The sequence below is a fragment of the Pseudochaenichthys georgianus genome, chromosome 1 (assembly GCF_902827115.2).
Source record: "Pseudochaenichthys georgianus chromosome 1, fPseGeo1.2, whole genome shotgun sequence".
Lineage (NCBI taxonomy): Eukaryota > Metazoa > Chordata > Actinopteri > Perciformes > Channichthyidae > Pseudochaenichthys > Pseudochaenichthys georgianus.
The window spans coordinates 22,180,903-22,193,966 of record NC_047503.1 but is presented as its reverse complement, the minus strand read 5'-3'; the positions used below and the strand labels follow the sequence as shown (position 1 = coordinate 22,193,966).

The following is a 13,064-nucleotide window of genomic DNA, read 5'->3' as shown; positions in this document are numbered from 1 at the left end:
TCTGTTTGCAAATATATATAACATCATAGAGTATCACTCATTATGGAGTTAATCCAAAACAAAGAGAAATCAAGAAAGGCATCTTAATTAAAGAACATTTCTTTGAATCATTATTCCATTTTAAGTTGTTGTAATGTGCTATTGAATCAAAGATTTCTATAATTAAAAAGGTCAATAACACTAGCTTTAGTCGCACAGACCAAATACCAAGTGATAATATGGGCCAACGTCAACGTGAATATTAAGAATGGCAGCTACTTATTAGCCTCCAAGAAATCAAAGGACCTTGCAAATAAGTCAGATTATCAGGATAGGAACTAGTCAGATCAAATTTCTTTTTTTGGTGAAAAAAAATGTAATTTGTAATACTTTGTTCAAGGATAATCTTTACCCGAATGATCAAGCTTGTATTACAACCAACCAAACAATAAAAAAAAAATCTACAAAACAAAGTCACCATTTCCCATCCAAAGGTTAAGGGTTTGCCTTACTAAAGGGGGAAAATAATGCTCCACTCACCCAAACTCTCTCCCATGCTTCCATCCTGTCCATCCTCCCCAAAGCTGTTGACCCTGTTATGCTGCGACAGGCCTGGGTGGTGGCCCCCTGCGTGGCCCATTGGAGTCCTAATGGAGCTACTCATCTCTTCCACCCCTACGGACTCCGACCCATCCATAGTGGGAGACTGGACGGCCCTGTGGGGGGGAATGGTGCCACTGAAGAAGGAAGCGTTGTGGCTGCCACCAGCGTAGGCAGGGCTGAGCTGCTGCTGCTGACTCTGGGGGGGCATCCCGGGGTGAGGGGGCTGGCCGACCCGATAGGGAAGTCTGGAGACCGGATACTGAGGAGGGAAGGCCCTCCCACTGGCCGGATGTGGGGGGAAAGCTGGGTTGGGTGGGGCCAGGTGGTAGTTGAGGGGTCTTTGGGCAGCTGAGGGATCCTTTCGATGCAGCATCGCATTGGGAAATCCACCAGTCCCGTCAGTCTGGGAGTCTAGACTTCGACTCTGGCCTGTGTCTAAATCAACCTGGATACAAAATAAAGATAAAATACACCATGAGCAAAGAGGCGTGGCCATTGATCAATTAGGTAGATTGTTTATGGTGGAACAATAACAAATGAAACACAAGTGTCAACAACATGCCTGTTTTTCCTTCATGTCTGCGGTTTTCCTCTCTGGTGTATGAAGACGGCTCTGTTCTGGCTTTGGACATCCTTCTAATTTACCTGAAGAAAAAAAAAAAACACATAATTACCATTGGCTTGGCTTTTTAATACAGTCCGTTCTTTCTTTTGATGGAAGGAAAATTACAGTAATTTGCTAATCTTGGTGGTTGTTCGAAGGGAAAATTCAATTCAAGGCGCACCATTTCTGATGGGGTCAGCCTGGAGCTCCTTGTCGGGGCTGGGCTGGCCCATCCCGAGAGGGGAGGGGTGCCCGACCCCACTGTAGGGGATGGGGGACCCTCGATTCTGGGCCTGCAACAGATTGAAGTTGTAGGCCATGGCCGCCGGGTGGCTCATGATGCGAGGATCCACAGCAAAGCGATTCTGGTAACCTGGCCAAGGCAACTAAGGAAACAAATACACAGATGGACAGATTATTGATCAGGAAGCCATAACACAGGAGAGAAGGGTTAACACATACTGTGGATTATGGAGAACACATTGTTCTCATATCAAATACATATGAATTAATCAAATAATGTTCTTGCCATATACTATTTGCAAGAAATACGCAAATCTCAACTAAGTGGAGCTATTTAACTAGTAAGATTGTTCTATGAGAAAAAACTTATGGTATAATTCTGAGCTGGCAAATTGTATGTGGAATAAACTGATATTCTCGCATTATAAAACAAATGTGATATTTGACAAAATATTTAGACGGAATAGAAGATTATAATATTGGAATATGACCGTGGCCTGGTGGCACATTGGATATAGTGGCATTGTACTCATTCTAACAAGTGAATTTGTGTCAGTTTAAAAAGGTTAAACTTACAGGCAGGGGCATGGACATGACCATGTTTCCACCGTACACAGCTGGGACGTAGAGGATACTGGCGCCGGTGTGGGGATCTATCCTCTGAACAGGACTGGGTGACTTGCCCATGCCAGCTGGTGTGCCTCCCAAGGGTGGGCTGAATGCCCGAATTGGGTTTCCCATCAACACAGCTGGGTTGGGTTGCACTGCAATGGAGAAGATGGCATGTTAATACAAGTAAGCGCAAAAGGTTCTTAACCGTAATGCGACGACACACTGAGAGCATGCAACACACAAGTCCCAAGCATATCTAACTATTCATAGCTTGGAACATGTCCGATTATACCCTGTATGATTCTAACAGAGATGAAAAACAGCTGATGGCCAACCCTGTATAGATAAAGAAGGGTTTTTATTTAATGTTTTCAGTAGATGGATGTAGCTGGCTGACAGTTTTTCAGCGGCTACAGCAAAGTCCTTGTGTTCCCGCAGTAAACATTGTATTATCAGCTCCTTGCCGTGTTGTTCAGGGCTGCATCGCACTGATGGCTTCAGCAGCCTCAGGCCTTCATGCATCCATCTGGGCGGCTGCATTAGACTGGCTCATATCAAGCTGTCGAGATGTGCGCTTGTTTGTGTGTGGGGAGTGAAAGGGAACAATGGAAACCTGACCATATTCAAAAATATATAAATATGATAATGACAGCAATGCAAAAATGTGAACTGCCTGTATTCCTATCCCTTTATCTACATCCAGACAAGTTAATATTCTAATCACCTTAAATGAGCTACAACATATACAGCATATTAAATTGCTTTTTATTGTTATGATCTTTGGGGCTATAAAAAAAAAGCTTGCGAAAAGTCTTACGTTTGCTGTTGCAATTTCAGACATGTCAGAAAACAAGAAAAATACATGAACAGAAGAACCAGGTAACAGTTCAGCTCACCATATCCTTCCGGTGGTAGATGCTCTGTGTGGTTGGCATGTTTTCCCTGTAAGACAAAAGAATCATTAGAAAATCACAAGCAAAACTTCAAGGGTATGCATTAAACTTCAATACCGTGGACCACAGCATTCTGTTGTCGCGGCTCGAACAGTCCGCAGGCATCACAGGCTCTGCTCTGGCATGGTTCAGGTCCTACCTAACAGACCGTAGCCTTTCAGTGCAGCTAGGTGCCTTCTCCTCTGCAAAAGCCCCCCTTACCTGTGGGGTTCCCCAAGGTTCTATTCTGGGCCCCATCCTCTTTCTATTATATATACTGCCCCTAGGTGCAATTCTCTCCAAGCACAACATCCCCTTCCACTGCTACGCTGATGACGTTCAGATATATCTACCTCTCAATGCTAATGCCAACTCCTTACAGCAATTGATGGACTGCTTGGCTGAAATTAAATCCTGGCTGAGCCAAAACTTCCTCACCCTCAACGAGAGCAAGACCGAGGTAATTGTTTTTGGACCCCAACCTCCGGCCTCCCAGGTTGACATTCTTGGCTCCCTGAGTAAAAACATCCTCCCCGCTGTAACGAACCTTGGAGTAACCTTCAATAGCACTTTTAAATTCGATAAACAGGTCAGCAGCGTAGTCAAAACCTGCTTTTTTAAATTACGACTATTGGCTAAGACCAAGTCGTTTTTATCTTTTAAAGACTTAGAGAGGGTAATTAACGCTTTTGTGACATCGCGACTGGACTACTGCAACGCTTTGTATGTGGGCATGGATCAGGCATCCATAAAACGCCTGCAGCTAGTACAGAACGCAGCTGCACGTCTCCTGACTGGCCACAAAAGGCGTGACCACATTACCCCCATTCTGGCCTCACTTCACTGGCTTCCAGTTCGGTTCCGAATAGATTTTAAACTCCTTTTATTTGTTTTTAAGGCCCTAAACGGGCTGGCTCCGGCTTATATAGCTGACTTAATCCAGCGATACACCCCAGCCAGAGCTCTAAGGTCTGCCGACCAAATGCTGCTGGTAGTGCCGAAAACCAGGCTAAAAACTAGAGGGCACCGAGCCTTCGCAGCAGCTGGTCCCAGGCTCTGGAACACTCTGCCCTTACCTGTGAGGTCGGCCCAGACACTAGGGGCTTTTAAATCCTCTCTAAAAACACACTTCTTCTCTCTGGCCTTTTAAAAGTGAGCAGAGCATGACATTTCTCATTTTGTATTTTAACTGTGTCTGCCTTTATATTTGTTGTTTTTAACTTAAATGCTACAAATTGCAATATGTTCCGTATATTTTTTATTCATGTACAGCACTTTGGCGCGACCGAAAGTTGTTTTAAAATGTGCTTTATAAATAAACTTGATTTGATTTGATTTGATTTAAACAAATATTTGACTGCTTTTTTTTTTTACACAATAGGCCAACATAAAGCTTGGGGTTTTCTTGTAGACAGGCAGTTTCTATTTACTCATCAACATTTTTAAATATGTCCAATGAATAAAAGCATTTAAATGGAGGAGTCATTATGAAAGGATTGCATTAATAAACCCAATAAAGCCATTGATCAATGTATTCCTTATACAACCACGGATAGAACTAAGCTGTCCAACATCTCAAACACATAAGAGCTACACTGCTGCGTGTGTCCGACATAACCCCGGTTAACTCTGGATTTATTTTGGGACTGCTTTGTTGATTTCATGATACGAGTTAACATGTCCGCCAAGTAAGAACCTTTGTACCACATCTCCAGGGGGCTTCAGTTACAGCACCAGCTTATATACATGTACACGCAGAGTTTCAACTAAATCCTGATCAATGTTGACACACACTAAATTACTCATGAAGGCCATACACTAGGGATGTAATGATACCAAAAACTCACGGTACGATAATATCGCGATAACAAGTCCACAGTACGGTATTTATCGCGATATTGAATAGTAAAGGGGGGGGGGGGGGAAATAAAAAATTCTTTACTCGGAAAATGTTTCTTTATTAAATAATAAATCTGATTTGTACAGCATTTAGTAGGATAGCAGTATTTTAAAGTGTCAAAAACAAAGTGACAGTAACAGACTGGAAGAAGAAAACCAGTGTTTTTGTACCTACTAGTACTACCAAACAAAGTAGGCATTTTCTTTGTGCCACTGCATCTCACAAATAAACAAGGACATTTAATAATCAGACCCTGCAATAAAATAAATAAAAAAATGTTTAAGTTTTTCAAGTAACTCAGCTCAAACTCACTAGTCACTCACTCAGCATCATCAGACAGGTTTTTAGGTATTTATAAGCTGGGATGTTTGTGCATTTACAATATCCCCTGCACTGGAAAAAACTCTCTCGCTTGGTACTGATGTTGCTGGGACAGCAGTGGTCGCGTTAACCGAATATTTTATTTAACAATGACGGAAAAATCTGAAAGCAGTCTGTCATTTTGACAGATTAGAACAAACTCGGAACAGCGCCAACGTTTCCCCGCAGCGAGGCTCTGGTGTTATGCCGTGTTATGCATGCCCTCCAAAAGGAAATGATATAGTTTCCAAACCGTACTTTGCCGTACAGATCAACACATGTCTGGGAGGTTTTGCTTTACGCTGTGCGCGCTCCCGCGAGGTGCATGCACACACGGCATAACACCGCCCCCCCCCGTTGACAGTTCACGAGCGTGCTCTCTCGTGAACAGTTCAGACCCGACGGGTAATAATGGATTATGACGGACATTTTACGATCCTGTCCGTCAAAATGACGGACAGCGAAAAAGTCTAACGCCACCTCAGTGGGACGGAGAGATATGCTTTGGCCATGGGTGACAGCAGTGGGTCAAACTGTGCATTGTCTCTCCACCACTTCAAAAACAATACAGTTTTTTCCAAGAAGGTGAGGCTTATTGACAGGGCGAGATATAAATATACTGTTGGTACTTCAATGTCTCTAGGTGTGTAAATGTTGCCCTGTAAATACGATGTCCTTTTGTGTTCTGTTGTTTTATGTTCATGTTGTAACCAGAGTTGGGTGTAACGCGTTACAAAGTACAACGCGTTACTGTAATAATATTACTTTTGTCGGTAGGAGTAGTGTAACGCGCTACTTTTATAATTCAGTAATCAGACTACAGTTACTAACATTGCCCCGACACGCGTTACTTTGTTACTTTCTAAAATCAGTCATAATCAAACCTCAACAAACACCTGCAAATAACACATGCTAAGGTGAAGCTAACGCACAGCTATTTGTTGTTTGTTTACATCACATATTCTGTTCTTCTCTGTTTTCCGGTTGTTGCCTGTTTTGAATGACGAATACACACTACCGCCGCCTGCTGGTAAGGAGAGTTATTGCCACTCACGCATGCGCAGTTCGTACGTGCTCGGCTGAAGTCTGGTTCCAGTGCAACACATGGCCAACACGCAGGAGAACATGCCGACGCAACAGCGTGAGCAGAGATATACTGCGCAAAATATACAGATAGCAGGAGACAGAGGACAGCCACGGTCAGATAGGAAAACATTCAGGATCTGGATCAGTCTTATGCGACAATGGAAACTGAACTAAAGAGAACATTTGAAACTTTAGCGTGATCTTCCTGCAGGGAGGGGCGGGCCGGCCCTGCAAGTAAAGTAACGAGTAAAGTAACGAATAAAGTAACGAGTTACTTTATGTAGAGAGTAACGAAGTAGTGTAATATATTACTTTTTTTTAGTAACGACCCCATCTGTGGTTGTAACCTACTTGCTGCCATGTTGGACAGGTCTCTCTTGAAAAAGAGATCGATGATCTCAATGGGACCACCTGGTTAAATAAAGGTTTAAAATGTTGTCAGTCTCACGACGGTATTGGGACGTTTATTTACCGCGATATTCGGTATATCGTTACATCCCTACCATACACACAATCAGCTCCCGTGAGATCTCCCAATACCTGAGTTTAGGAAGATCCTGTCTATTTTATTATGAATTGCAATACGCAAGCATACACAACAATCTACTTGGAGCTCTTTCTGCGGCTGGTTCTGTGAAACGCAGTCTCTCTCGGTTCAATTAGGTGTTAACAGATAGTCCATGACAATAAATATGCTTTCTTCAAGTGGAAATTCATGACATGCTACATTCCAATGCCTTTATTATTATGCTGATATTATATAAAGCTAATATTATTATATATCTTTCAGGTAAAGGATAGTAATTCTGTTGAATTTTTAAGAAGTCCATAAACTACACTTTTTCTGGCACTTCCTACTACTACTAATTCAGTCTTTGGCACTTAAGACACACTTTCAAGTATTGCAGCAAGAAGTTTTGAACAAAAGATGAATAATAAATAACTTGAACATCTGACATTACAATGCAAACCAGTACCACAACACCACAAAATGTATGACATCACATAATAGGAATGGCTTGTTTTAGAAATGCTGTAAAATGTTCCTGGCAAAGCCTGTATACACCAAGAAGAACATGTTGGAAAGAAAAGATCATTTGCTGAGAAAGATTAAACTAATACTGAAGATGAGACACAAGGAGATTCAGCTGTGAATGCTGCATTTTAAATAACAAATTCTGAAAGACAGCCCGATCATATTGAGACGGATGTTGTCAAAACTGACAGGGAACTCTTTCTCAATATGATCCGTCTCCTTCCCGCAGCTTCACACCCAGCATAGCCAATGCTCTTTGGTACTTCAAATATGGTTATATTCGAAGGGCAGCATGTCCTCTCAACCTAAACTGAGAACCAGCCAACATACAATGTGCTTCCACATATAAAGAGATTTAATTTGAAACGGCACCTTTCTTATTGGCATGAGATAATGACTATTATATCAAATGACTGCAACTAAAGCCCAAGTCAGTGTCGGTAGAATGCAATGATCTTGTAGTAAATGCACAAAAGATGCAATCTTGTACTCTATATTGCGAGAAATATGTTCTTGAAATTAACACGGATGATTTCAGACAGGCAGTCTACTATTTTAGGGCGTAACAGCAGCCGAGCTAATATGATTAATGTCCTTAAACAAAGAGGATCTGCTGAGAAGACATAGCACTTCTAACTGGATGTTTAAACACAGTGGTTATATACTTCCTGCTTTTCTAACTTTAACTATCCAATGTAAAGAAAAAGGAAGTGATGCCTCGGGTTTGTCTTTGTTAAACCTCTTAAGCCCCCAGGCTCGAAAATGACACTAACACAACAAAGACTATATCTTCACTTCTAAAAGGGGTAAATTAATAATCTTTTCTCTCAAAGCAAGGTTACATCTGTGAGTTGGATGTAGAAGTGTCAGAATCAATATAGATGTTTTTATTTTAAAGTCAATTCAGATGGAACACAGTAAAAACATGTAAATTCTAAATTCTAAAAAAAAAACATTACTTATAGTGAAAACCACCCTTGAATGATGGGTTAGTAGACTAAAAGCTTTAGGAATCCAAACTATAACATATAATAAGTACCCTGTATCAAGATTGATGCAAAACAAGTGAAATTTGACCTTTTTAGAGAGGTTTAGAAAAATAAAGTCCAAGCGGACTCACCTCTCGGTAATTTGGGAACCATCAGTTCCATTTGAACTTTTTCACTGTAAAAATCATTTTATTACTTTGAATTATCACTATAGGTATTCATTCCATCCAAATACAACTGTTGTGAAAAAAATAAAAATAAAATAAAACAGTGAGCCTCTGAATTAGCCCCGAGCGAAAAATGCTAACCTATTACTGCACCGAAAATCACTCCTAGCTCCCTTATTACTTATCCTAGCTGCACATCCAACACATTGTTTATGATCCTAAAGACACAGAATCTAACGGTGCCCACCTCAACACTGAAAGACACAAACTCGTGAGGTTATCAACAAAAACGTACATCAAAAGTGGTACTAACATGCGCTAGGCTAACATGGCTCACCTTCCTCTTTGTCTGGTCTAAACTGGTCTTCAATGGCATTAAAACGATAAAAACGATGATGTAGTTAATCCATAGATTAATATCCAATGGGGCTGTGTCCGCTTTGAAATGTTCTGATAATCTATAAGCAATAAAACTGCAATTCCGTTATCTGCTGTCCGCTCTGTGCTCCGTGCGCTCTGGGTCCTGCAATTCCTGCTTCGTTACGTTGTAAACAATAAATGAAGTCGGCTGCGTAATGTTGTTACGCTGGCTGGCATTCTTTATACTTTACGCAGGACCATATCTCTGGAACCCATTGGTCGATTCGTGTGATTTACACCTTTTTCTTAACTATTACATCCAATAGAATCGATGGGCAGTTCCCAAATCCACGTAAACATTACCATAGCGGACGTAATAGAGAAGCAAACGAAGCATATCTGAAAGTGCAAGCCTGGACGGCAAAACTTTATATCCAGTATATTGCCATAAATATGATGATGGATTATCAGTACAAATTTCTACGTGACACAAAGACATTGGATTAACCTTGAGCGGCGTTTTATTCCGTTGAACACAACATTTGATCACAAATCAAAAAAGGTAAGACGTAATTATTGTAATATTTTTGAAACCGGATGTTGTTTACTTTCTCTTTTCTGGCTGATAGCTCCAGGAATTCGAGGTCGTACAGTGATGACATTACATGTGTGGAATCTGTGGAGTCTCAGCTTTAAATCGTATATCTTGTTTGTGCAGTTAAGATAGTAATAAGGGCATTTCTACCGTGAGTTCTGTGTAAAAAAAGCGTTAGCATTTTTTCGCTCAATGCTAATTCAAAGGCTTGGTATTACTCTTGTTTTTTTTAGCTAACAATTGTTCTTATTGTCAGTTAACGGAGTTTCTTACCTTTAAAAGGGTATGAAACATTAATAGTTTCATAAATGTTAAGAAGTCCTGAGACAGTCTCGAAAAAAAACTGTGGGAGAGGTCCACTGGGGGGACATTCGGGCTTAAGAGGTTAACCTATGGATTAACTACATCATCGTTGTTATCGTTTTAATGCCATTGAAGACCAGTTTAGACCAGACAAAGACGAAGGTAAGCCATGTTAGCGTTGTGGGCTACCTAGCGCCACTTGTTTTGATGTACGTTTTTGTTGATAACGTCGCGAGTTTGTTTCATTCGGGTGGGCACCGTTAGATTCTGTGTCTCCTTGCGATCATAAAAGATGTGTTGGATGTGCACCTAGGATCAGTAATAAGGGAGCTAGGAGTGATTTTCGGTGCAGTAATAGATTAGCATTTTTCGCTCAGGGCTAATTCAGAGGCTCACTGTTAGCATTGTGTGTTTTTTTTGAAGAAAATGGAAAAGATCAGTTAAATGAGTTTTTCCCCATTATATGGATATAAAATAATCATAGTTTATTAAATATTAAGGTTCCTTTGACGTTGTTTCCTGCAAATGACGCGATTTCGGCCCCGGAACCGGGTTCGTGGTGCTTAAGAGATTACCATTTTGAATGTCAAGTGCAGCCGTAATAGTTTGGTTCTCAATGACACTCTTTATCCGTCGGTGAGGTAGTGCTGAGCAATCAATGGCACAAGGTTGTGGTTTGTTGAAGAGATAAATAAAGATACTAGAAAGATCTTAATCGAGATGTGTACACAAACAAACGCTCAAGAATATGTGCCAAAAGGAAGTCACACAAGGCTACGTAATACCAAACATTTCACTTGTTCCCGACACCAACTCACTGTATCACTTCTTACTAGAAAAAAATCGATGCATACAAAAATAATGAATACATAGTTGGTTTAATTAATTGAAATTGCACTCGCAAATCCTATTTCCCCATAACAAATGGCCCTGATAGTGCTGAAGGTTGAAACTACATAAAGCTTTGGAATGCAAGACATTTCTTTTAAGTGTCAGACTTGCATACTTGCACCAAAACACCATCTGTGTCAGAAAACAGCTCGGCACAATATGGAGTCAACTAAAGTATATATTTCTGGTAAATGGATGCCTTACACACAAACTATACGCTTTTTGATTACATTTACAAGTATTTGCAACTACACATTGTTTACAGTTTTTTTGGTCCTTGGGTATTTTGCTTGTTTATGACATTGAATCGTTTCAACAAATGTATTTATGCATTTTCTGCTCACACTTAAGCAACTACATTCAACCCACCACAGGTTTTATTAGTAACTAGGTTGAGACCATTTTAAGGGGAACTAACTTATATATTTTTATTTTACATCTGCAGGGATTTGTTAGCTGAACACCACAGTAGGCACAATGTACGGTGGTGCCAGAGAGCTCCAACCTATACATTGGCCACATGCTACATTTGCTGCATTTATTGCATAGTGCATAGAGATAGCACCATGTCTATGTGGTCGTGAGCCACACAGTTTGACTGTGAAAAGAGAGAGGAACTGTGGGGGCTCTTTTAAGTCAGCTGATGCTGCGGAGCTGCGGCTCATTAGTCCCAGTGGGAGACGGCAGCAGGTTGGCAGCTGTGGTGATTTCGTTAACCTTTACCTCAGGGCGGGCAGGGAGAATGGAGATACAAAGAGACGTTTCTACTCCACAAACAAACACCACATCCTTCTGTCCAAGCCTGCAATGCTAATTGATGTGTTGTTTTTCAGGGGTCAAAATGAACAGCCAGAAAGTAATTTCCTGTGGTGGAAAATACATGGAGTCATTTTGATAAAGATGTGTTTTGTGCCCGCGTGTGCAGAGCTTCTATCATTTGTTTTCTCTCTAAAAGCAAGGAGCACTCCATTTATTCTGGATCCTTTGTTTACTATTTCCACAAAGCAATAAATGGTTATCCAACAAATTACATTAACATAGAAAACCTTCTAACATTTGAGCTTTTCAAATCATCCTCTGCTCCACCTGTTTGTTTTTGTATTCTGCCTCCCTAAAGCCTAAGTCTATTTACAGTATTTACAGAAGAAATACAATACAGGCATAAATAAGATATAAACATTTGATTCATTACCCACCGTTTGGTGTCCGAATGTGAAACGCCCATATCAAAAAATGGCCATGAATAAGATGTAGGTGGAAAAGAGTAATGCTTTCCACTGAAAACCTCACCTTAGGGGGGGACTGCTGCTGCTGTAACTGCTGCGGACCCTGCTTGCTGGAGGAGGCCTGTACATGCTGAGGATGTGGGTGGTGGAGGGGGTGGAGGGACAGCGAAGACGCGTGGTGCCCGAGCAGTGGCCTGAGGGCGCGGGGGATGAACTCTGGGGCCAGTGGGTTGAGGACGTAGGTCTTCTTTAGCTCCAGGGCCTCCAGCTGAGACTTGATCTGCTCGAAGGTGATGCCGTGCAGACTGGAGTTTTCATGGCAGATGGAGATGAAATGCTCCCAGAACTTTCTGTAAAGACAGGAAGCAACAGATGGAGATGAGGCTTTCTTTCTATTTTCCTTTATGCCTCCTTGGATTGAGTGTTTCATGGATCATATAGTTAATGTTTTGTGCTGGCAGTGTAACAAATGACTCCTTAAAAACAAACATGAACAAGGCATGTGCAAAGCAGGTGTTAAAAAGGAGAGAGGAAAGTGAGGAGAAGGAAAATCAGCAGAATGATGAAGCACACCAAAGGGAAAGCAAATTAAAGCTCGGAGTAAAATAGGAGCGACAAGAATGAGAAGAACAAAGAGCATCGTGATCTCTCAGTCTACAAATCTGTCAGCTTTAACAAATACAATCATACCATTCTCCCTGGAACTAGATACGTGAAAATGGGCTTTTAAGGAATAATTGACTTACAAGAGTGAGAGGAAAACTCACAATGTTAGTGTGCTTACAAACTGTGATAATCGTCATTATTGTCATGATAAATGGTAGGATGCTGTTTTTGTGAATCAAAGACTAGTGTTTGCTGTTGTTGTTGTTGTGTGTAGTAACTGCAGCGTATCAGGTCCCCTCTGGAAATCTGATACGCGACATTGAAATTGTACGTAGCCTTTTACCGTTTAACACATCAATGTTATTGTTCCCTCTCTGCATAATGACATTTGCACACAACCACAAACACCTGACATGTTACAACGAATGTTGCTATGGAGATGGAGGGTTAGTACTAGAGGTGAATGAGAGATTAGAGAACAATTCTAATAGAAATAGGTCAGAACAAAGTGGTTTTAGTAGCTGATTTCATAGAATCATATTTATCAACAAAGTCTTTAGAAGAGTTTGGTA

General features: G+C 41.1%; 1 protein-coding gene across 2 annotated transcripts in view; it reads right to left on the bottom strand.

Moving 5' to 3' along the window:
- helz (helicase with zinc finger) overlaps nucleotides 1–13,064 on the bottom strand; it is a 63,095-nt gene that overhangs the window by 6,989 nt on the left and 43,042 nt on the right. For both annotated transcript variants that reach the window (XM_071202705.1, XM_071202713.1), the window contains 6 exons: nucleotides 11,951–12,236; nucleotides 2,938–2,983; nucleotides 2,006–2,193; nucleotides 1,368–1,572; nucleotides 1,145–1,227; nucleotides 520–1,027 (listed from right to left, as the gene is read on the bottom strand). In XM_071202705.1, coding sequence (XP_071058806.1) covers nucleotides 520–1,027; nucleotides 1,145–1,227; nucleotides 1,368–1,572; nucleotides 2,006–2,193; nucleotides 2,938–2,983; nucleotides 11,951–12,236 — 1,316 coding nt within the window. The remainder of the gene's footprint in view (nucleotides 1–519; nucleotides 1,028–1,144; nucleotides 1,228–1,367; nucleotides 1,573–2,005; nucleotides 2,194–2,937; nucleotides 2,984–11,950; nucleotides 12,237–13,064) is intronic.